The sequence below is a fragment of the Sinocyclocheilus rhinocerous genome, unplaced genomic scaffold, assembly GCF_001515625.1.
Source record: "Sinocyclocheilus rhinocerous isolate Xijiao unplaced genomic scaffold, SAMN03320098_v1.1 scaffold21, whole genome shotgun sequence".
NCBI classification, from domain to species: Eukaryota; Metazoa; Chordata; class Actinopteri; order Cypriniformes; family Cyprinidae; genus Sinocyclocheilus; species Sinocyclocheilus rhinocerous.
In genome coordinates this window covers 823,301-845,322 of record NW_015641422.1, presented here as the reverse complement: position 1 = coordinate 845,322, position 22,022 = coordinate 823,301, and the positions used below count along the sequence as shown (strand labels likewise).

The window sequence follows — 22,022 nt, the reverse complement described above, 5'->3', positions numbered from 1 at the left end:
AAGGAGGGGACTTTGTAGAAAACGAAGCGTTTGAGAGAGGCGGGGCATAGAGGACCTACAATAATGTACAGTATTTGAAAAATAATGTGTTTTTTGAACATTAAAGCATGTCAGCATATTCTGTTACACCAAATACACCAAATAATGATCTTTAAAAAAGCATCATATGACCCCTTTAAAGTCAGCAGGTGCATAAGACAGCGCTACGTCCCACTTGAAAAAACAAAATATTTTTACACTTTTGTCAGGGTCTTTGGGAAAACAATGAAAGGCAAGATTTTTACTGTCACACTGATAGTTTTTGCAGTGCCCAACATTGCGTTCTTTTATTCCACTTTGACTTCTCTTTCGTTGTTGTTCTGTCTATTTCTGTGTATCTGTGCTGTTGTCCAGTTGGAATTTTTACTCCAAAATGGCGACCACGCTACCGAAGTGCCACCTAGTGGCTGTTACCCAAAAAGCATCAGAGTTTCGCCTCTTGGTCTTCTATGCTCTTTGCTGCGATCTTTACACACGCCACCATGGGGCGTGAAGGGGAGATGGAACCAGGTGGCGAAAGACCAGCCTGAACAGCATGAATGCAAACCCATAGTCACGATGTAACGTTTGCCTGCTAACCCATAATTTCTCTTATAAACAAAGCTTTGTATCTTGTCATACTTGCATTCAAATGTTTCATGTGAGCAGCAGTGTTTTCCGTAGCACCGCCGATAGAAGCGGTTCTCTGACTGTGCGGCGCAGCCCCACGAGCCGCAGTAACGTTTGGGATCATTTTATTTTAAATGCCAATAATTTCAATTGCAAACGTTGCGATTGTGTTTTAAAATACAACAACGAGTACAATTAAACTATTTAAAGAGGCGCGTTCAGCGGTCTCCGTGACGGGATCTGAAACAGCCAACAAAGTAAAATGATCCGTACTACGGCGCGCTCTCTTCATTTTATCAAATGATCATAATCACATCTATTCATTTTACAGTCCTGCTACTAGCCTTTTATTTAGACTAAAATCCCTTTAATTCGGGTGAGAAAGCATGCGTTTTGAGTGGCATTTGCACATCCTGTCATGCAGGTGAATATATGCCACTGCAATAGATGCATTTCGCAGTATTAAGGTTAACGATTAATCGATTAATTGATCATTAATTTAAACGACGATCGATCATGGAAATTATCGAAAATTGACATCACTAGTAGTAACCTTTTCTTGGTGATTTGCTTTGTTTCCAGGAGCACAGGAAGAAATTGACTACTCCGCAAAGTTGAAGTTCAGCGATGATGAAGGAGAGGATGATGGGGAAGAGGAACGGTCTGAAAACAAAAATGGAACCCGGTAAGCATTTCCAAAATGTTTTCCCATTGGTCGATTAATTTAACTTTTTGCAAACTGAAGTTCTTTTTGAAAACGTTGTTTTTATATTTTGTTGTAACAGGGAGCCAAGGGAGCAGCAGAGATCCCAAGATGGGCCTGCACCTGTTTCACGTTCCCGGGCATCCGACAGTGGAGGGGATTCACGCCGCACCCCTCCTTCCTCTGTTGAAGATGGCTCCGCTTCCCCCTCCAGCAAGCCAGGCTGGGCCGAGGAGGGTGGAAGCAACTGGAGCAGTCAGGCAAACGGAGGATCTTATCAGGTATGCATCTCATCTCCCCATCTAGGTCCAAGCCCTTGGTACCACTGGCCTTTGCCAAATAGTGTACAGTCACTGTGAGGACAGGAGCATGCTTGTGGTGTTTCCTGGATGACTCGCTGATTGATACATGTACCCCTATGCAGGGGCGTAGGCCTGGACTAGGTGGTCCAAGGGAGCAGCCCTCCCCCCCACTAGGTCCACTTCTTGGACAAGGGCCCTACTCCTACTACCGCCAGGTACATGGGGAAAGAGTCCAAGAAATAGGATGGATACGACATGAAGCACTAGCAATAGCATGTTGGTGATTTAGGAGGTGGTGGTTGTATTGGTGAACTTTAGTTAATAAACCGCCTTCTGTCAACAGGACCGGCCTTCGAACCAGTCGCCAATCTCAGGCCCCATCCTAGCCCCCCAGAAGCCCAGTGGTGCCCAGGCACAGCAGCAGGCGGGGGCAATGCCTGGTGGGCCGACCCCTCCTCCTTCCAACACTCTGCATCCCCAGCAACAGGGTGAGGATGAGGATGAGACATGGCGGCAACGGAGGAAGCAGTCATCAACTGAGATCTCTGCTGCGGTAGAGCGTGCCCGTCGGCGGCGTGAAGAGGAGGAGCGGAGGATGCAGGAGGAGCGCCGTGCTGCCTGTGCAGAGAAGCTGAAAAGACTTGATGAAAAACAGCAGCAGCAACAGACTATGAAACCCAGCACCCCCAGTGATGCTCCTACCAACAGTTCTAGTCCTTCCTTGTCTGCATCTGCTTCATCTCCCAATGTCAGTCAGCCACCATCACCCTGTGTGGACACTGAAGACCCTCCTCTATTATCTTCTCAGGGAAGCAGTGCAACACTAGGATTGAATATTAATAACAGACAGCGGGCTGGTAGCAACAGCAGCCATGACTCCAACACTGGTTAGTATTCCATAAATAGTTACAAAAAATGTCTAGTGTTTTGGTTGAATGGGCGATATATTTCTTCATCGTTCTAATAATTGGCGGACTTTCCTTGGTGAATTTGTTGTAGAAGATGATGAGCAGATTACAGTATTTGTTTTAAATAAGCTGAAATGTAATATGTAACATGTATGATTTCTTCTTCATTCAGAGTCTCAGCAGGCTCTGCAGCCTCAACCCACCCAGCACCCACAAACCCTGGATGTCCCAGTGCCTGGAGATGCCAAGGAGGAACCTGTGGTGCATATCCGCACTAGAGGTGGAGATGACACAGTGAAGGTGGTTGAAAATGTTGGTGGAACAGGACGGCAGGGAAGTGGTCCATCTGGGCAGAGCTTTTCCAAGTATCAAAAATCGCTTCCTCCTCGTTTTCAGAGGCAACAACAGGTTTGTGTTGGATGTTTTGTCTCTACATATGGGAAAAGTCGTATCCATTAATCAGAATCAGAAGAGCTTTATTACCCAGTATGTTTACACACACAAGGAATTTGACTTGACGACAGGAGCTACCAGTGCAGAAGAAAGTTCAGACAGTGCAGACATACATGTTGGTGCAGACATACATAGGAATAACACAGTAGGAATGGAGTGTAAATTATGAACTTGACTCTCACAATTAGTGCTTCAGTGCTTTAGTTTTAATCCCTTCAAACTAGAGTTTTAAGATTAGACGCGTGTGACTGAGTCCATTTTCAGGAGTTATGTTAATTTGATTATTGTAATAGGAGTACACTACCTTTACACCCAAGCAAAAATATAAAGAACATTTTTATCTTTTAACATACTAACAAATATACGTCTTTATACTCAGATACTGGGTTTAAAGTTTGACAAACATAAAAAAAAATGTTATTGTATAAAATGTGGTCTGTATCATTTTTGGACAGGAGCAACTTCTCAAACAGCAGCAGTGGCAGCAGCAGCAACATAACCAGGTTGCCCAAAATCAGCTCCAGTCCCAGCCTCAGAATCAGCAGGGCCCCTCTCCAGGTACCACATCACAGTCTGGGCCCAAACAGCCAACCCTTTACCCTCCTGGCTCAATGGGACGTCCTCCACCTCTGCCTATGAACTTTGATCCCCGCTGGATGATGATGCCCTACATGGACCCACGAATGATGCAGGGACGTCCCCCACCCATGGACTACTACACTCCCAGCATGCATCCATCTGGTTAGTAAATAACGGAGATCAACTGAATATTAGTCAGACAGTCTTGGTGTCCAGAGATTATAGGGGCTTTTATGTTTCAGGGATGATGAGTCGAGAGCGTTCTGATTCAGGTGGCTCTGGGTCAGATCCGTTTGATAGGCAGCAACATGGTGGACCCCCTCATCCCCGTCGTGGCACACCTCCAATGGATCCCAAACTGGCTTGGGGACCAGATGTTTTTCCAGGGGGTACTGAGGGTCGAGGTCTAAGCTCCCCCCTACGGCAGAAAGCTGTCGAGGAAGAGGAGGCTGGCAAAGGTCAAAGGTAACAAGAAGCTATTTAAACATTAATACATATATAAATACAAAGTTATTGTATTTAAACCAGTTTCTATTAAAATTCTTTATTCCAGATTTCTTTCATTTGTTTCAGAAGCATGATTCATTTTTCTTTTTTAATGTTTCTAGAAGTGACACTCCTCCAGTACTTATGCGGGAGGGAGGCACAGCTCCCATTCATCCGCCCAGCTCTCCATCTGGTTCATCTAACCAAACCCCACCACCTCTTGGGATTCAAGTTGGGGGCCAGGGTACTAGCCACCATGCCCATCATCAGCCCTTTATGGGTGGGCGAGGAGGTTACAGTAGCTACCCTGACAATGGATCCAGAATGGGCTCCCACTTGCAGCAAAGGGCCAGCAGTGGAGGAACACTGCATGGTTTTGGCCACCAGGAGGGTAGTCAACAGAGCCAAATCTGGGGGACTCCTCATCTCCATTATGACCGTAATGGCCGTTCTGATCACTCGGCCTTGGAGACCAACTCGCATCTCCAACATGGTCCCCCCACTCACGCCCCTCATTTCTCTCTTCATCCTCATAAGCAAGAGAATGGCAGAGAGCGAGAAAAAGGGGGGGAGCCAAAAAAGAGTGACCCTTCACCTCCACTCCATCAGCTGTCCCTTTCCCCTTCCTGTTCATCATCATCATCTTCCTCAGCTAGAGAAGATGGTAGTGGAAAACAGTCCTTACATAATCAGGTCCCACCACCAATTGAACATGATACTGGATCTGCTCATGCTTCAGGAAGGAAACAGGAGAAAATGGGAAATGCACAAAATCAGCCCCAGCAGCATTCTGTGCAGCAGCACCACCCTAAAGCCAACCCTCGCAGTCGGGAGCACAAAACTGAGACACACTGGGGCCCGAGGCCTGGTAGCAGTAACGTGACTGGGGGCTCAACCCATAACAGAAAGGCACCGGGCTCTGGAATGAGTGGAAATACTGAAGAACCTGCAAATCATGGGGCTGAGAACAAATCCTTTACTCAATCAGATGGCACCACAGCCAAGCGAGCAGGTCCAATTAAGAGACCAGTAATTAAAGAGATGAAAAGAGAAGGTGGTGAAGGAGGAGGAGAAAAGACCACTGGAGGCTCTGGTAAAGATAAAGAACAAGATGCTAGCCAGATCGCAACCAAACTAGAAACGGCCTCTGGGGCTCAAGGCTCCTCAGCACTCGGTGGGAAAGATGATGCAGTCTCATCAAATAAACCCAGAACTGGCGGAAAGGAGCGAGGTAACACTGGGGGTACAGGTAAAGGATCCAAAAATGGAGAAGGCTCTATCCAGAATTCTGGCTCTTCAGCTCCACAGTCCAGGAGGGAAAGAGAGCATTCTGCTGAAAGAGGGAGCACAACTTACCATGCATCTTCGTCCAGAGGTAGCCGATCCAACCGTGGCCGAGGAGAGTTCTACGGCAGAGGCCGAGGCTACAGGGGCACTTACACTGGCAGTGCAGGTGGTGGCAGCCGTGGCAAAGCAGGTGGCAGGAGCAGCAGGGATTATAGATCAGCTGCCAACAGTGGCTACCACCATGCACCTTCTAATCAAGAATACAAGCGAGAGGCATCATCTGGCAGTGGTAGGCATAGACATGGGGGCTCTCAGCCAAATCCGGGACGTGCTAGGAACCGAAGTGAGACTCGAAGTGAAGGCTCTGAATATGAAGAGGTGCCAAAGAGGAGACGACAACGGGGATCTGAAACAGGCAGTGAGAGTGCTGGTAGTGACCTTGCTCACTCAGACAAGGAAGACCGCAAGCCAAACACCAAGACTGGCGTTGGAGGAGAGAACCCTACAACAGGCCCTTCATCTTTTTCAGCTCCAAACAGAAACTCCCAGACAAGAGTGTTCACACCAAGGGGAGTGCCCTCTAGACGTGGCAGAGGTGGTGGTGGTGCTGGAGGAGGTCTCCATAGAAGTGGAGGTAGTGCTGGAGTGTCTGGTGGACACAGATCTGGACCTGGCTCTGGTTCTCATGGCTGGTCTGCAAAATCTGCAACTGTGCGAAAGCAACAGACGTCCTCACAGCCACCCCCTCCTAAAGATTCAGGCCGTGGAGCCAATGTTGACAAGAAGAAAGCTGCAGACCAGAATCAGTCTCAGAGTCAAGGTGCAAATCCCTCCGCACCTAATCCCTCTGTGCCTACAGCTATCCAACAGGGGTCCACTGAGAACGGAAGCGCTGGAGCCCCACTGTCCTCAAGTAATGTTCCTTCAAATTCCACTGGCACTCCTGCCCAGACTCTTCCTCTGTCTGCCCCCGACGGACGAGGTTTCCCTAACCGGGGATTTGAGCGCCCCCCTCGTCGCAGACGCCACGGACGATCCCAGCATCAGCAGGACAAGCCTCCCAGATTCCGCAGACTTAAGCAAGAGCGAGAGAATGCAGCCCGTATCAATGGAAGCAGTGGAATTATTGAAGTCGTAGCTGGACAACAGCAGCGGCCTGCTTCACCTTTGCAGAAATCCCTGCAAGAAACCAATAGCACTCCCAATGCATCCACAGCAGCTGTTGCAAATGCAAAACACAGTGTGTCTGCAACTTCTAACAATAATAATAACAGCAGCAACCTTGGGGGTGGAAACCAAAATTTCAATAGCCACCACCACCATCACTACCAGGGCAACTCCCAGTCGCACCTTCAACACCATCACAACCATAAACCAGCTGGGGGCGCCAAATCTCCAGACGTCTCTAACCAGAACTCTGATCAGGCCAACGAGGAATGGGAAACAGCCTCCGAAAGCAGCGATTTCACCGAGTTTCGAGAAAGAGAGGGTGGAGGAGGCGGTAAACCCTATTCCTCCCACCATCATCATCACCACCACCACCACCACCATCCATCCGGAAGAGGTGGTGGAGGCGGCGGTGGGGGCGAGAGAGAGATGACAGCTAAAGAATTGGCCACCAGCAAGAGAAGCTTCTCCAGTCAGCGCCCTGGAATGGAGAGGCAGAACAGAAGGGTTAATGCCGGTGGTGGTGGTGGTGGTGGTGGTGGAGGAAGAGGCCCCAGGGGTCCGCCTGGCGCTGGTGGGGCGGTGGGTGGCGCTGGCAATGGTGGGGGCAATCGTGGTGAGAGGCGTGGCAACTGGCCCTCTCCTAAGAACAGGAAGTGATGCTTTGTTTTTTTTTGTTTTTTTTTAATTTGGAAATATTTCAAATGCATCCCTCTATCATTGGCCACTCTTTTCTATAAAACCTCTTCCCTCCTTAACCTGTTATCACTTTATTATCGTAAAAGATTAGTTACTAAGACCATGAACAAATTGTAGTTCTTTTGGTTTATAGCTTTTTGTCCTTTATTTGGAAATTCACACTCTGTGTCCTTTCATGCTCCCATAAATCCTAAACTCTACTCTGAGATTTTACATACTACACCCCATTTTAATAGAAATATTTGCTGACTGAAAATGCATATGACCACATGGCCCATTTACGTTGGCATATACAAGCACAAAATGACATCAACCTAACAAAATTGTGCTTAGTTTGTGTATGCTGGGTATGCACACGTTACGTGTGTTTGTGTAAGAACTGTGGCTTGAAGTATATATGAAAGGTCAAGGTTGTTATTATGTACTTGTGTATTCACATCACATGTTGGATGCTGGAAGTTGCTATTTTAATGAGAACAAATGTATCATAGATTTGTTTTCCCCCTTTTTGTGTTGTTAATTTTTCTTTTCAGCCTCTTAAAGGTGAGGATATCTTTTTTTTTTTTCGGAAAGCAGATCATTAAAACTCATTTTTAAATAAAACCCTCTTCATTTTTGGTTCAAACTCACATTCTGTTGTGCCCGCCAAGTATCTCCCCAATGCGCTACTTTTTTTTTTTTTTTTTGAAAATCGCTGCAATGCCCACTTTTCAGAACTATGTGGTGTATTTTTCCTTATGTTAAGTTATAGGTCCTCTCTACTCATTGCTTTGGGTTTTCAAATAGTTTCATTAGCTGTTTTGGCCTCCGCATGGAATTGTAGTCTAATAGTGCACATTATACTTGTTAATATTATTAGACGATGATCTTAATTCAAGGTCCTTCAAAAGTTCCTCTTCATGGATCACATCGTTTTAAGGTTGTTTCTGTTGTGATCAAATCAGATGACTCTTAGCCTTAGTGTCAGATCCTCATTAAATGATATGTTTTTTTTTTTTTGAGAACATCCGTTAAAGATTTTCTTTTGTCTTGCACTTATATTAAGTCCGTAAACTCCAAAACTCTCCTTTAGAATAAAGATCGTTCAATGTTTTTTTTCTTTTCTTTCTCCTCTAAATGAATAGCTGTATATTTGGCATCTTATCTGACTAGGTGTCATACTGCAGTTCCAGGTTATTGAACATGACGAGTATTGTGCTACTGTTATGTTCACTTAACAGTTCTAGGGAGTGTAGAGAATCACTCTTTGACCACCCTCTGCATTGTAAATTCCCTTTTTCCTTTTTTTCTTTTTTTTAAAGGAACCTACACAAGCTCTTCCTCCAGTGTGTATTTCCAAAGTCCCCCAAAACATGTCTCAGAACTATGAGCAGCTGTCTTGCTCACATCCTCGGACTGATCTTCAATTTACCAGTCATCTCATTGAGACACAAGTCAATGCCAAGGAGTCTGTGGCCCTTTTTGAGTAGTGTTACAAAATGAGACATTGCTTCAATGTGCAATATGCCCGACATCAAACAAATTCTGCCCATCCAGGGAGCCTGAGCCCAGGTTATTGAGAAACCACAAATGCTTGACGTCTAAAAAGAAACGGATCAAAGCATTGTTCCCTCCTCATTTTGACCAGCATCTGTATCCTAATGGTGTAAGTTGGGGTTTGTTTGTTTTCTGGGAATGCCTTGGTCTAATGAATAGCTTTGAAGTAATAAGTAGGGCTTTCAAATGACATGTATGTGTGAGTAGGGCATCTAAAAAGTATGTGTGAATTTATATCTGATCTCTACATGTAATGTGTTCTTTTGAGGATAGAACTCTTTGTGAAAGGCGAACACGAGTCCCAATTGCCCACCTTTTCTGACACTATTAGGATGTTTATTTTATCTAGGATTGTGTGTATATGTTAATCCAAATGAAGTGCAGTGGAAAAAATGTAAACTCGATATATATATTTTTTCCTACCTACTAAGGAAAAGAACTAAAGTGGGTTAATTTTACTTTTCTTGCAGACGTTTTGCCAAGCATGGTTTCGTCCTCCGATACAGCTTGGTTGGTCTATTCGTTGGAAGCTGTTCTCCCATCAGCTTTCAGTGCTGTTTATCATCCCTCTTAAACCTAAACCATTGATGTGGTCACATTATATGTACCAATATAGAGTAAAAAATGAATAGCAATGTGTATTCCTTGAAATACTCAGAGATTGTATTATACTTCTAACCATACCAAGGTACCTGAGGTTGTTACTGCTGTCCTAGCATCTATGGCTTATTATTGGAACCTTGATATATACACACCTGTATGTATATTGGTATGCATCTGAGTTTGTCCGCCCCAACTTACATTCCCACACACAATTGTTGCCATTTTTAAGTTCAAGGGAGCAATGTACAAGACGAAGAAGTGTCTTATTATAATAAAAAGTATACAGAGAAAAAGTTAAATAAAAATCTTTTGTTTTAATGGAAGATCTGTGGTTTGACTTCATTTCATCAGTGTCATTAAGAGTATGCTAAATATGAATTGAGGCCTTTTGAGGCTTTTTCCCCCCTCATACTTCCAAACTATGTCCGTCATAATTTCACTGATTTCCTCTAACGTTACATGTTTTAGGTACACACATTTGACAACAATTACTGCTATAAACGTGCTAAATTATTGCTGTAAACATTGTTAAATACGTTACATTTTTGTTATTTGTTTGTGGTTGACCCACGTGCATTCCAGGAGGGAAAGTACAGCCATGCATTGTAGAATTTCTATTATTTTCCATATCTTAGCATAAACCTTAATGTCAGTTTTGCAATATTATTCGACAACCTCAATATTTTATTATATTAACATATTACGTGAATACTTGGTCCTACTCTACTCTCCAGTCCAGATACTAGCGAGAAGAAGACTACGAATGGGGAAAAACCTCTGATTATAAAGACTACAATTCCAACAAGACCCGCAGATCTGTGAGAGCGGAAGTGACCTGTTTTATGATCACGTGCTGTACGTAGAGCTGTAGCCTCCAATCAGCGTACAGTTGTATCGCTGCGGCTAACATCGACCCCGGGAGATCCTTGAGGTAACACGAATAAACGCTTTTTATCGCTATAATGGACAGGAATATCTAGTAGTTTCGATATGTGCGCAGTTTTGAGTTATTTCTGTGAATTCATTGTTAATTGTATGTGTTAGGACTCTCTTCAATCGACATATTTTAGAGACAGTCGGCGAGTTTGCTGCGGCCTACGTTTAAGCGTTAGCTAGCAGCGGCACGCTAAACTCATCTATCGTTAGCCGAACACACCAACTACAAAATGGACATTTATCAAGATACAAACCAGCCTTTTTAACGTGCCAGTGGTTTTACATTTTGCTCACACATAAGCGCATTTGTCCATATGTGCTTTATTGACTCGGTGATTAGGTAACCAGCCGGCTGTGTTAGCGTGCGTCAGGCCAGTCCAGTCTGTTGTTTACGTGAAGACGGTTAGCGTTATACGCGATGCATTTTTTTAAATAAACGTGCTTACATGAAACAAATGAACTCCGCAATATGATTTTATCATTTTCGTTCTGTAGTAACTGTAAAGACCGACTAAGAATTTTTGGAGCAGTTATTGTCTCTGTTATTTAATTTTATCGTTTAATGTTGTTCTACTATCTCCTTTCTAGTTTCCCAACATGAGTAGCTCAGAGGAAGTGTCGTGGATTTCTTGGTTTTGTGGTCTACGGGGAAACGAGTTCTTCTGTGAGGTTTGTATTCGTTTGTTCATCTCATTTTGTGTATCTATATAAGGGTGACCAGGGCGTGTTAAAATGTAAGCTTAACCATTTAGTCTGCCGTTGTCTGCATTAATATTGATGTATGGTACATCTCTTTTTACTCCATACAGGTAGATGAGGACTACATTCAGGACAAGTTTAATCTTACAGGACTCAATGAGCAAGTTCCCCATTACAGACAAGCCCTTGACATGATCCTGGATCTGGAACCTGGTCAGTGATTGTTTAACACAGGCTTTAATGGGTTTAAGGCAGCGTTGAGTTAAAATTAATGTGTTTTTTGTGTAGGTTTTATTTTTTAAATAATGCTTAACCTAATAGTTTCATCAAAATGCCATAATCCCGTGGTAAAAATGACAGTCTTCTCTCTGGTGACGTATGCAGGATTTCTCCAATCATTTATTCCCCTTAAACCCTGTTCATCAGTCTCCCCGATGGAATGCGACGGCCACATCTCAACATCCAATCAACCACTGATGCATACATTTAAGTCCTGCCCTAATTATTTTTCTTATTTACACTGATGTGTCAACATATTGAAGAAAAGATCTATTGCTACTTCTGTTTCATTGTGACTTGAAGGTTATGTGCTTTAGGCTGTGCACGCAACCAACCAGGCACATTAAAAATGTAATTTTAGGCACGATCTTTTAAAACCAAATCCACGAATCCCCCTCCCAGAGAGCAGATGAATTCACTCTCCTTTCTGACATTATCTGTTTAATGTCTTGAACCAAAGTTAGACAATTGCTTATTTTATGCACGTATGCCCATAATTATCTGCCTAAAGGTAAATGTTTCCCGGAAATACGCATATTGTAACTTAGTTTGTTTTGAGTGATTTAAATGTGATGCAAATAAAGCATGAATGCATTTGCTCTTAAGTGCAACACCTTAAAACATACTAGAGAAGACCTGCATTTCCCTGTTTAAAGTCACTATGAAATCAAAATGGGCAGTTCTTTTATTTATGGAATGTTAAAATGCATTATAAATTACTTATCCGTGTGTTATTATAACTCTTCTCTGATGGTGTGTGCACTGGCACAAGCATGGGACAAGAGTCCCTCCAGCAACTTGTCACTCGCATCCAATCCATTCCTGATGGACAAAATCAGGTCCCACTCTGTTTTTCTCATTTGAGAATGCGTTTCACTCAGATGTGTCACATTAGGGAAGAAAAGATTTAATCGCATTTCTGTGTCATGCTGACTTTAAACGTTGTGATTTCCTAGCTGTGTAATAGTGTTGTTGTGTGTGTTTGTATCAGATGAGGAGCTGGAGGACAACCCTAACCAGAGTGACCTGATTGAGCAGGCTGCTGAGATGCTGTATGGACTGATCCATGCGCGCTATATCCTCACTAACCGTGGCATTGCCCAGATGGTATGTTATCCCTGAGTCGTCTAGTCTTTTTAATAGTTTTATTAAAGAAGGACAATTGTTTTCAGCTTCATACGTATGAAGTTGTGCTTGTTTTCTCTTGCAGCTGGAGAAGTACCAGCAGGGAGATTTTGGCTATTGTCCTCGTGTTTACTGTGAGAATCAACCAATGCTGCCCATTGGTGGGTGTCCCATTTATTTTACTTCAAATATATAATGTTTGCCATTGTAATCTTTAGTTTTTTTTTTTTTTCCAAAAATTAGGGATGCTCTGATTGATTGGTATCCGTTGATAATCACTTATTATGAATCAGTTGATGATCTCTCAATTCGATGATCTCATAAACTGATCGCATGTTGACACTGAGCACATGCACACCAATATGGTCATATCTCACAAAAATCAGCTTATTGAAATAACCCGTTGTCCTGGTTTACATGCAAACCAGTAACCTGGCAATGCAATCAAAACGTAGTATCAACACATGCACACTTTGATAAACCAAAAGAAAGCAGGTTAATGTGTTTACATGCTGGGTGAACTTGGCATAAAGAGCAGAAATCTAGATGTGATGATGTGGTTTATGCTTAAGCCGTTTATGACCTTACTCCGATAAAGGAAAGCGGGTTAACACGTTTACATGACCATGTGTGTTATCAGCTTCACTCAGTGCATAACCGGGTTAAGAACGTGTATGTAAATGCACTCAATGTAAAAAAGATGCACACCTTAAAGGGTTAGTTCATGCAAAAATTAAAATTAGCCTGTGTATTACTCACCCTCGAGGCATCCTAGGTGTGTGAGACTTTCTTCTTTCAGACGAATCCATTCGGAGTTATATTAAAATTGTCCTGGCTATTCCAAGCTCTATCATTGCAGTGGGTGGGTGTTTCTGCTCAGTCCAAAACACGTCAAATAAAGCATGCGCATCCACAAAACGTCCCTCACACATCCCTCATCAACTGTCGGACGAGCAAGCCGTTCCGGCGGATGACGTAGGATGCTGGCGTTGCTTGATTAGTGACGAACACGGAGAGAGAACAAAAAACGCCGGTCATGAATTAGAAGTACAAACCGAGGATTTGTAAAGAAAAATGTCGGAGGATTTCGAAATAAGCCAAGAGGAGACTGGTTTTCCTTTGCTAAAGTAAGGAAACTTTGCTTCCTTTGCTCCTGTAAACAAACTTGTGAGATTAGCATATCTCAGAGCCGCGCGTGCGACGCCTAGGCTATGTCCCACATCATCCGCCGGAACGCCTTGCACGTTGCATAAGCTAGAGAAAGCAGTTTATAACATTTTATGGGTGAACTATTCCTTTAATAAAAATGAGGCTTACAAGTTGAGGTACAATTCACATGAGTTTCAGTGAGTGAGTCTAGTGTCTGTTTTTGTCTCCAGGGCTCTCTGACATTCCTGGCGAGGCCATGGTGAAGCTCTACTGCCCTAAGTGTATGGATGTGTACACACCCAAGTCGTCCAGGCACCATCACACCGATGGAGCCTATTTTGGCACTGGTTTCCCCCACATGCTCTTCATGGTGCATCCCGAGTACCGGCCAAAGAGGCCTGCCAACCAGTTTGTGCCCAGGTTTGTCTTTCCTTTATATGGCGGTCACCTGTATATATCTATATAAATGGATTTTCTCACATCTCTAAAATCGCTCAGTTTCTCAGAGCTGTCATTCTCCTCTTCCAGGCTCTATGGTTTCAAGATTCACCCAATGGCTTACCAGCTACAGCTGCAGGCAGCCTCCAGCTTCAAGAGTCCCGTCAAAGCGATCCGCTAAGAACCTGAGCAGGGCAGGGTGGGATGGGATGGGGTGGGTTGTGTGTCCGTCGGCATGGCCTCACTCTTCTCCAACAATTTTAGATTCGACCAAGACTAAGGTTTAAATATGGAGAGAGTGAGACTATAAAACACTCTGGGGAGAAACAAAAACCTTTCCTCTGAAACACTGTACAGAAAACGGGGTGTTCCTTCTGAAAACAATTTCAGTTCTTAACCTCCACATAGAAAATAAAGTTATAATTAAAGATAGATACGTGTAGGATGGCTCTGCTCACTCTCTGGTCCTGTTCGTTTTAGTTTCCTACGGTTAAGTAACGTTCACATACAAGAGTGTCATGAATTGACTTGTCTTATTAGTTCATGATGTGATGTATGGTTGAATATAAAAGTAGTAAGCCAAATATCTCTGCGCAACCAGATATTTGGCTTACTTTAAAACGGCTGTTGCATGAAAAAGGCAGTATATTTTGGATTTGTTTTAAGCTCTGAGTAATATAGCTGGGATCGTCTGTGACTGTTCTTTGTTGACAGAATGCAAGCTTTCAGTGCATGTATTAGAAAAGACCAGAAATGGGAAGACACAAATGCATTCGGGAAACGGTCTCTGTCTTATTTAGACAAATGTTTTGTTTGAATCATCAGTCCTGCACTCCTCGTCAGAACGACGCCAACCTGCTAAGTTCCTCCGGTGTCAAGATTACTTCAGAGATTTTACTAGATTTAACACAGAACCACAATTAGGAAGTTTTTTTGTTTGGTATGGGCCCAGGTTTTTCTTCTCTGGTTTACACCTCTCTACCAGAAGAAATACTTTAAAGAGTAGAATATGTAAATCAGTTGGAATGCATTGGATGTTTTGTTTTATTTAATTTTTTTGTTGATCCTGTTGAATGTTTTTTTTTTCCTTTCGAGTGGTTGAGGAACCAGGGTTCAGAATTCACAATAAATGTCTTTTCCTAAGTTGTGTGAGAGTCCTACATGCCTCCGAGATAAACTCAAAATGTCTGTAATATAATGCTTATGTCATTTACTTACCGCTTTTGTTTTCAAACAGTATCATGGCTGTTTTCCATATCCTGTGGTATTAGTATGCTTTATATTAAGTCTCATAGGCAACTTTTATGGTTCATTTTGGCGCTTGCCTTGGTGCTCGTTCACTTTCATTAAATTGAAAATATTGTGCAGCTTAACACATTCGGTTTTCAAACATTTGAACATGAAATAAACAGCTGACCAAAATCAATTAGTTTAATAAACCAGCATTTTCTGCTCATCAGTGAGTACCTCTTGCTGAACAGAGCTTCAGTTAAATGTCAAACAAACTACCTACATACTAAACCTTAAGGCATAGATACGTAGAAAAAATGCTAGTGACAGGACAACATTCACCATATAAACTGCATCCATTTCACACCCAAACTATGAATAGGCAATAAATAAACATAGCATAACCAATTGTTCAACCCATGTCATAACAGACTGGGTTAAAAGATGCCTTTCCATTTGATCAGGGGCAAGAAACAACAATTGCAAACATTGATAATGGCTCCATATGCTGCTACACCACAAACTGCTTGAACCCAATTACTGTGCATCTACTGCATGAAATCAGATTAGTTTTACCATCCATACAGGGCATGAATATTGGTATTTTTGTAAATGTATGTTGAACAACAATGATAACTAATGTACAGATGGAAATACTGAGTATAAACGGTAAAGAACAGATTAATGAAGCTCATGCAACAAAGAACAAAATGATTAAACAACAAAACAGGACTCCTCAACATAAGCATCAATCTGCACTATTTTCTATCATGTGGACAATATAAATATTGGGGGCCTCAGTTCTAAAGTGAGTACGCACAGATTTGATCTTAGAGTGTGCTTACGCTTAAATCCACACCGATGAAAACTGGCTTTGACGTGGAAAAGTGCTTAGCGTCACGTCAGGGGCCGAGCAGACGCACGCACTTTTTCTTGTTCAAGTATTGCAGGTTTTTGAAAATGTAAGCTGTTCTAAATGAAAGGATTTGGATGATGACTCTTTCATATGTTAATGATATTAATTAGGAGTCGTTTAGAAGGCAGAGAGCTGAAACCATTCAGTTCAAGATCACTTGCGATTCATAGATTTCACATCTGAAAGAGAGGCATATGTGCGCTTTCTGTGCGTACGTTCATTCTATAAATCACATGCACGCATATAATTGAGAGATGATCGTACAATCAAATTTAGGATGGTTTCTGCACAACATTTTATAAATGAGGCCCTGGATCTCTGTATAATTACAATTGGGTTTCTGTTATTGATATGGTGATATGTATGGCTGAACTGCAGCAGAATCCTACAGGACTCTTCACTCTTCCTGAATAACGTTCCGCAACATACAGCAATTTCCCTTTTACCGTTTACAGCTCTTCCTTGACTCCATTCAGAACAAGAGGTTTGGATGCTTCACGCTTCAGGAAGTTGATGAAATCCTTCACTTCACGGGCTCCCTGAAAGAAAACATCCAAAATACAAAGAATGAATATTTACAATGACAAATATACAGTATGGACATGGTAGTTGATATAAGTGATGAGAAACAATAAAAATAAACAATTACCTCATATCGTTTTGGCTCATCTTTCCGGCCAGCAGCGGCAAAGTATATTGTAGGAAACCTGCAAAAGAATAACAAAACATTACCAATGGCTAGCTAAAATCACTACAAAGCATTTGATGAGAGAGAATACATACCCTTGCACGTCATAGCCCTGCGGGATATCATTGGCAGTTGCATCCATCTTGGCGATTATAATATTGGGGTCACTGTATAGCTGAGAGCAGAAACACAGAAACACAGGGTGAGAAGTGATTCAGACAGAGATGAAGACACACTGATGTCATGTAAAACTCACCCGTTCTCCAAGCTCTGTATATTTGGGCTCCAGTTTTTTACAGTGGCCACACCACGGAGCATAAAACTCAATAAGCACATCTTTCTCTGGGTCATTGGCGATCTCTTCAAACGTATCTGCCACAACCACCTGACCACAGACAGCGACTTGTGTTAACGAAGACCAAATGAAACGATCACGCTCATTTAAACACGTGTCTCACTAACCTTGACGGCTCCATTGTTTTTGGCCGGCACAGGCTCTGATTTGATGTAACGCTTCAGTCGCCCAGCAAAATAGTCTTCCAGAAAATTCTCTAAAGACTTGCCATCTCGTCTGAGGAGGGACCAAATTAACAGTTAAAATCACATCATTACAGCTTCTAATGTGTTGATGTACATCATGGGACATAGATAAGTTAAGAATATTATTGTCTTCAAACTATTTTATGATACCAGTCTTATTAATGTGTGTTGAACACTACTGTTCAAACGTTTGGGGTCCTAATTAGTCAACTAATATAATTCATTTAAATATCAAATCATGTTTAATCTCTTCCTTAAAGGGGTCATATGACGTTGCTAAAAAGAACATTGTTTTGTGTATTTGGTGTAATGAAATGTGTTTATGCGGTTTAAGGTTAAAAAAACACATTATTTTCCACATACTGTACATTATTGTTTCTCCTCTATGCCCCACCTTTCTGAAACGCGTCGATCTTTACAAAGCTCATCGTCTGAAAAAGCGATGTGTGCTGTGATTGGCCAGCTATCCAGTGCGTTATGATTGGCCGAATACATCAAGCGCGTGACGAAAATTTGTGATCGGAGAAACGACAAACAACAAGTGCTACTCTACACTGTTCAAAACTCTCGTTTGAATCGTTAGTGGCAAATCATTAGAACGAGCCGTTTTAGGTAGGCGTGGCTGACTCTTAACTTTTATAAATAATATCTAGAATAAAGAATAATATATAATTGATTTGAGACTTTAGTCTTTGCAACTTTACAGATCTTCTTTATGCACCAAGAGCTTGTAACACTCCAAAGAGAAAGGAAAACTTGAAATCGCATCATATGACCCCTTTAAAACTCTGAAAACAGGATCCTCACAGTATGAAGTGTTTGTACTCACGTGAACTCCTCTCTCATGGTGTATTTGTTTCCTGTTCGTGTCCTGATGGTGACAAACGGCAGCTCAGTTGTGTCCGATGAGCCCAGACCGAACTCATCCTCTAGCTCCTCCAAAAAGTCATTACGGTTCGCCACAGAATACAACAGGCCCTGGGAACTGAACTTAGACGCCACCTTCAGCACTCTAAACCAAGAAAGACAGGTATGTACTTTATGACTTCATAATAAACATATTCAATCACTGATTTTAAATGACTCACCTGTTTCTCCAGTAGTTGGAGCCTTTGGGATTGCGAAGATAATCCAAGTCATAGTAGGCCGTCAATAAATCCCTCTTCCTCAATGAATCCTTATTCTCTTTGGTCAGGTGAGGACAGAGTCCGAAACTACAGAGCAAAAGCAATGATTTCAGCATGTGCGGTGTGTGTGTGTGTTTGTGTGTGTTGTGTCAGTGTGGGCTCACATGTTGTCTCTGATGAAGCGGCGCAGGCCTGTGATGGACAGGGGTCCTCTGTGGTGAACCACACGCTCCTCAAACTTACTGCTCAGTCTGGGGGGGCGGAACAGAAGCACAGACCTGCAGGCAAAGGGTTTACAGATTTTAATATTAGTATTTCATCCAGAACACCCAGCTACAGTCAATATTAGTGGTTCTCAATGGGCTTTGCTTTAGGATTTAGACTTTAATCTGGACACTGAGTGGCCACCAAACAAAGTACCAAAATGGTTTATGGCACCAAAGTGAACATAAAATGTCCTTAACATCAAATATCATCATTAACATAAATGAACAAATCCAGCAATATGCAAATGAATGATTAATTTGGATAAGGAGAAAATATAATTTTGCTTAAGAAACATTTCTTATTATTATCAATGTTAAAAACAGAGCCTATTATTATTATTATTGTGCAACCATGTTGGCTTAACTTAGGGCACAATATGTAATTTTCGCCGCTGGAGGGCACGTATTCAAAATAAACAAAGAGGCAAAGGCATAGTTTGATGACGCTGTGACTGAGTGTGGATTTTGGATATTTTAATAAAAAACTCTTACATATTGTGCCTTTAACTTAATGTCTAATTTAGTGAGCTTCTGCCAAATGACAGAGATGAATCTGACATCAACAGCAAAAGATATGTGAAGTGTTTTCCCGTTTAATATGGATAAGCCTATTTATTTTGCTATCCTAACTAAGACCCACTTACTCATATTTGACGTCATATTTCTTTCCGAGCTCTAGGTCTGTGGTGTGAGCAAAGCGGAAACTCTCCCTCATTAAACTGGCTCCTTTAAGAAACTCAGAGACTTGAGAACTGTCAGTCCCTGAGAAAAATCCTGAGAGAAGGATATATTAAAGTAATATAATGCAAGACATTACTCATAAAATACGTATTTTCCATCTATCCATCCAAATTTACTGCATTCATGCATTCAAATTTATATAATTCGAAATCTCGAAATTACATTTGCATTTAGATGTCTTCAATCTAGAGAAGAAATAATAAACACATTTTAGAGGCAATAAAAAGCACTTACCAACTATGCTGGCATCAAAGTTGTTGATAAAGTTCTCCAGGTCATGCTCATTATGCAGAGGCACAGAATCGGGCCCGGCCAGTTTCTTCATATAGTTCACGATTCCCTCTGTTTGGAAATGATACACCCACAATAACATCACCAGCAGATTTGCTATTGCATTTATGCCACACATCATTAAACATACCAGCTGAGCGTGGCCCATCATATGAAATAGATTCCTGTCCGTTCCGAAATATTTTGAGCGTTGGGTATCCAGTGACCCCATAGCGTTTGCAGGTCTCTGTATTAGTAGTGCAGTCCACCTGAACAAAGACCATCATACATCCTTATACCTCTGAAGAACACGCAATGCTCACATCAATCTCTACTCAATCCCCTGTTAACATTACTACATCACATGAGGCTCCTTAATACTGACCACTAAGATCAGTTTCCACTAAAGCAATATTGCAGGTTCAAAACTAGATTATAACATAATCTGGTTTTACCTGTGCTGGTGATCACCACATGAAATTATTCAGACTCAGTTTGTAAAAGCTACAATTGCATTTATAGTAAAGCATTTACTATGGAAGTCTATACAGAGAAAGAAGACTAAAACAAACCATAAAAATACCCTGTTACTTGAAATAAAACATTAAGTTAAATAAAATAAAATCACACACACACACACACACACACACACACACACACACACACACACACACACACACACACACACACACACACACACACACACACACACACACACACACACACACACACACACACACACACACACACACACACACACACACACTAACAAATGTTTAACAAACATTAACATTTTATCTCAAGCTAGTTGCCAAGGCAATTTTATGTTTCTCATTTTTATTTGTAGTTTAATTTAATGTAATAAAACTACTAAAACTAAAATAATTTTTTTTTTATAAAAACGAAATATTAAAAAAAACACAAAAATGACTACAACTTTAAAATCAAAAAGAGAATGGGAAATAAAAAAAATATGAATAAAAACTATAATAGTATCTCAATAATCCTTAAATATCACTGATAGAGGGTTTAATAAAAGCAGGAATGTGAAGCTTGCATTTGTGTTAAAGTATTTCAACTTGTTCTTCACTACTTAAGGTGTTAATTGAGCTGTTGTCTAAATCAGAAGGATGAACTTACCTGTGATTAGCTTTGGCTTTTTCTGGTATCCTTGCACATGTCATGTAATAGCCACTTTATGTGGTCATGATTCACAACAGACATTGAAAGATTCAAATAGCTTTGTCATAAATTTGTTCTAACCTTATTTGGGCAATCTCACAATATTTGTGACTATACTTAATGTCTACAAAATAGTGAATACGTATATTTATCCTGGGGCAATATAATATTTATCCTAGTGCAATGCCTTGCCCCATTGACTTCCATTGTAAGAGCATTACCGTAAATAATTTTTGTTTTCACAAATTTGACAGTACTGCATGTAGTAATCGGCAGCATGTCACAGACACTGTTAATAAAGCCTCAACTGTATCGAACCCAAAATATTCCTAACTTGCAATTATACCTTGGCTAAAGTTACTGTTCCCTTCAGTCGAGTAGCAGCAGTTTCAAACTCCGGAGCAAGTTTCTTACAGTGACCACACCTGAGAAAATACAGAGCAGCAAAACTATCAAAAACTCGGCAAGGTTGGAAAACATGACGGCAATGGTGAATGACGCTTAACTTGCTGTGATATAACAATGAATACAATGATGGTGTTACTTATTCCAGGTCTCAGGTTTTCTTAAAACCTTACAATGTTTTATCAAGATGAAGAAAGGTTGTCATAAAAAGCGGGTTTGATCGCGCTGTCAGCTGTATTGAGGTACCATGGACAGCGCGCGCCATCACATACAGCAGCTCTGAACTGCGAGTTGCAAACGCACGCAGACCTTCTCTTTATTATTATTTTACAACAAAATGTTCTTAACTGGATATCTACATGTGTAAATGAATGATTATTCTCTTACCATGGGGCATAAAACTTCACCAGCAGGGTCTCGTGCTCGGGCGCGATGTAATCGAAGTCTGCGTCTTTGAGCTCGAGCACATCACTGCGTCCACGCGCTGCCGAGCTCCACACACAGAGAGCTGACACACACAACACCCCGCGCAACATAAAACTGTCCATCAAGGCAGGAAGATGGAATAATTTCCTATTTGCAGAAACCAACGCTAAAGTAAACAAACGCGCATAACCGGGCGGTTTCCACCGATATGTGTGTGCTCGTGTGAGGGGCGGG

The 22,022-nt window shown here is 41.8% G+C and overlaps 3 protein-coding genes across 5 annotated transcripts in view; 2 read left to right on the top strand and 1 right to left on the bottom strand.

Moving 5' to 3' along the window:
* LOC107754821 (protein PRRC2A-like) overlaps window positions 1-8,516 on the top strand; it is a 21,434-nt gene extending 12,918 nt beyond the window's left edge. The window contains exons 9-16 of one of the 2 annotated variants that reach the window (XM_016571413.1): window positions 1,231-1,333; window positions 1,434-1,632; window positions 1,776-1,868; window positions 1,997-2,540; window positions 2,734-2,969; window positions 3,470-3,755; window positions 3,836-4,058; window positions 4,202-8,516. In XM_016571413.1, the coding sequence (XP_016426899.1) occupies window positions 1,231-1,333; window positions 1,434-1,632; window positions 1,776-1,868; window positions 1,997-2,540; window positions 2,734-2,969; window positions 3,470-3,755; window positions 3,836-4,058; window positions 4,202-7,193 (4,676 nt within the window). In that variant the 3' untranslated portion in view covers window positions 7,194-8,516. The remainder of the gene's footprint in view (window positions 1-1,230; window positions 1,334-1,433; window positions 1,633-1,775; window positions 1,869-1,996; window positions 2,541-2,733; window positions 2,970-3,469; window positions 3,756-3,835; window positions 4,059-4,201) is intronic. The other variant, XM_016571412.1, reaches the window with a different exon arrangement.
* A 1,705-nt stretch (window positions 8,517-10,221) lies between these two features.
* csnk2b (casein kinase 2, beta polypeptide) lies at window positions 10,222-15,140 on the top strand. 2 transcript variants are annotated; one of them, XM_016571410.1, is made up of 7 exons: window positions 10,222-10,302; window positions 10,896-10,976; window positions 11,117-11,219; window positions 12,277-12,392; window positions 12,496-12,571; window positions 13,790-13,979; window positions 14,088-15,140. In XM_016571410.1, exons 2-7 carry the CDS (start codon window positions 10,905-10,907, stop codon window positions 14,176-14,178), a joined length of 648 nt encoding a protein of 215 aa, XP_016426896.1. In that variant the 5' UTR covers window positions 10,222-10,302; window positions 10,896-10,904; the 3' UTR covers window positions 14,179-15,140. The 2 variants fall into 2 exon arrangements, with proteins under 2 accessions (XP_016426896.1, XP_016426897.1); XM_016571411.1 differs by lacking the exon at window positions 10,222-10,302 and adding an exon at window positions 10,328-10,359.
* A 71-nt stretch (window positions 15,141-15,211) lies between these two features.
* LOC107754819 (protein disulfide-isomerase A3-like) lies at window positions 15,212-22,016 on the bottom strand. Its single transcript, XM_016571409.1, has 13 exons — window positions 21,750-22,016; window positions 21,304-21,382; window positions 19,927-20,044; window positions 19,740-19,847; window positions 19,409-19,538; window positions 18,663-18,776; window positions 18,460-18,585; window positions 18,201-18,383; window positions 17,294-17,402; window positions 17,088-17,216; window positions 16,927-17,006; window positions 16,793-16,850; window positions 15,212-16,682 (listed from the first exon to the last, which is right to left on the bottom strand). The coding sequence occupies exons 1-13, from the start codon at window positions 21,908-21,910 to the stop codon at window positions 16,593-16,595; spliced, it is 1,485 nt and encodes a 494-aa protein (XP_016426895.1). The 5' UTR covers window positions 21,911-22,016; the 3' UTR covers window positions 15,212-16,592.
* Window positions 22,017-22,022: the final 6 nt, after the last annotated feature.

Excerpts from the sequence above, each read along its gene's own strand:
- csnk2b (XM_016571410.1), top strand. The coding sequence starts at position 10,905 with ATGAGTAGCTCAGAGGAAGTGTCGTGGATTTCTTGGTTTTGTGGTCTA. Across the intron at positions 10,977-11,116 it reads GAAACGAGTTCTTCTGTGAG|GTAGATGAGGACTACATTCA; the intron begins GTTTGTATTCGT and ends TACTCCATACAG. Across the intron at positions 12,572-13,789 it reads TCAACCAATGCTGCCCATTG|GGCTCTCTGACATTCCTGGC; the intron begins GTGGGTGTCCCA and ends TTTTGTCTCCAG.
- LOC107754819 (XM_016571409.1), bottom strand. The coding sequence starts at position 21,910 with ATGGACAGTTTTATGTTGCGCGGGGTGTTGTGTGTGTCAGCTCTCTGT. Across the intron at positions 19,539-19,739 it reads CTTTGATGCCAGCATAGTTG|GATTTTTCTCAGGGACTGAC; the intron begins GTAAGTGCTTTT and ends TCCTTCTCTCAG. Across the intron at positions 18,586-18,662 it reads CGCTTCATCAGAGACAACAT|TTTCGGACTCTGTCCTCACC; the intron begins GTGAGCCCACAC and ends TTTGCTCTGTAG.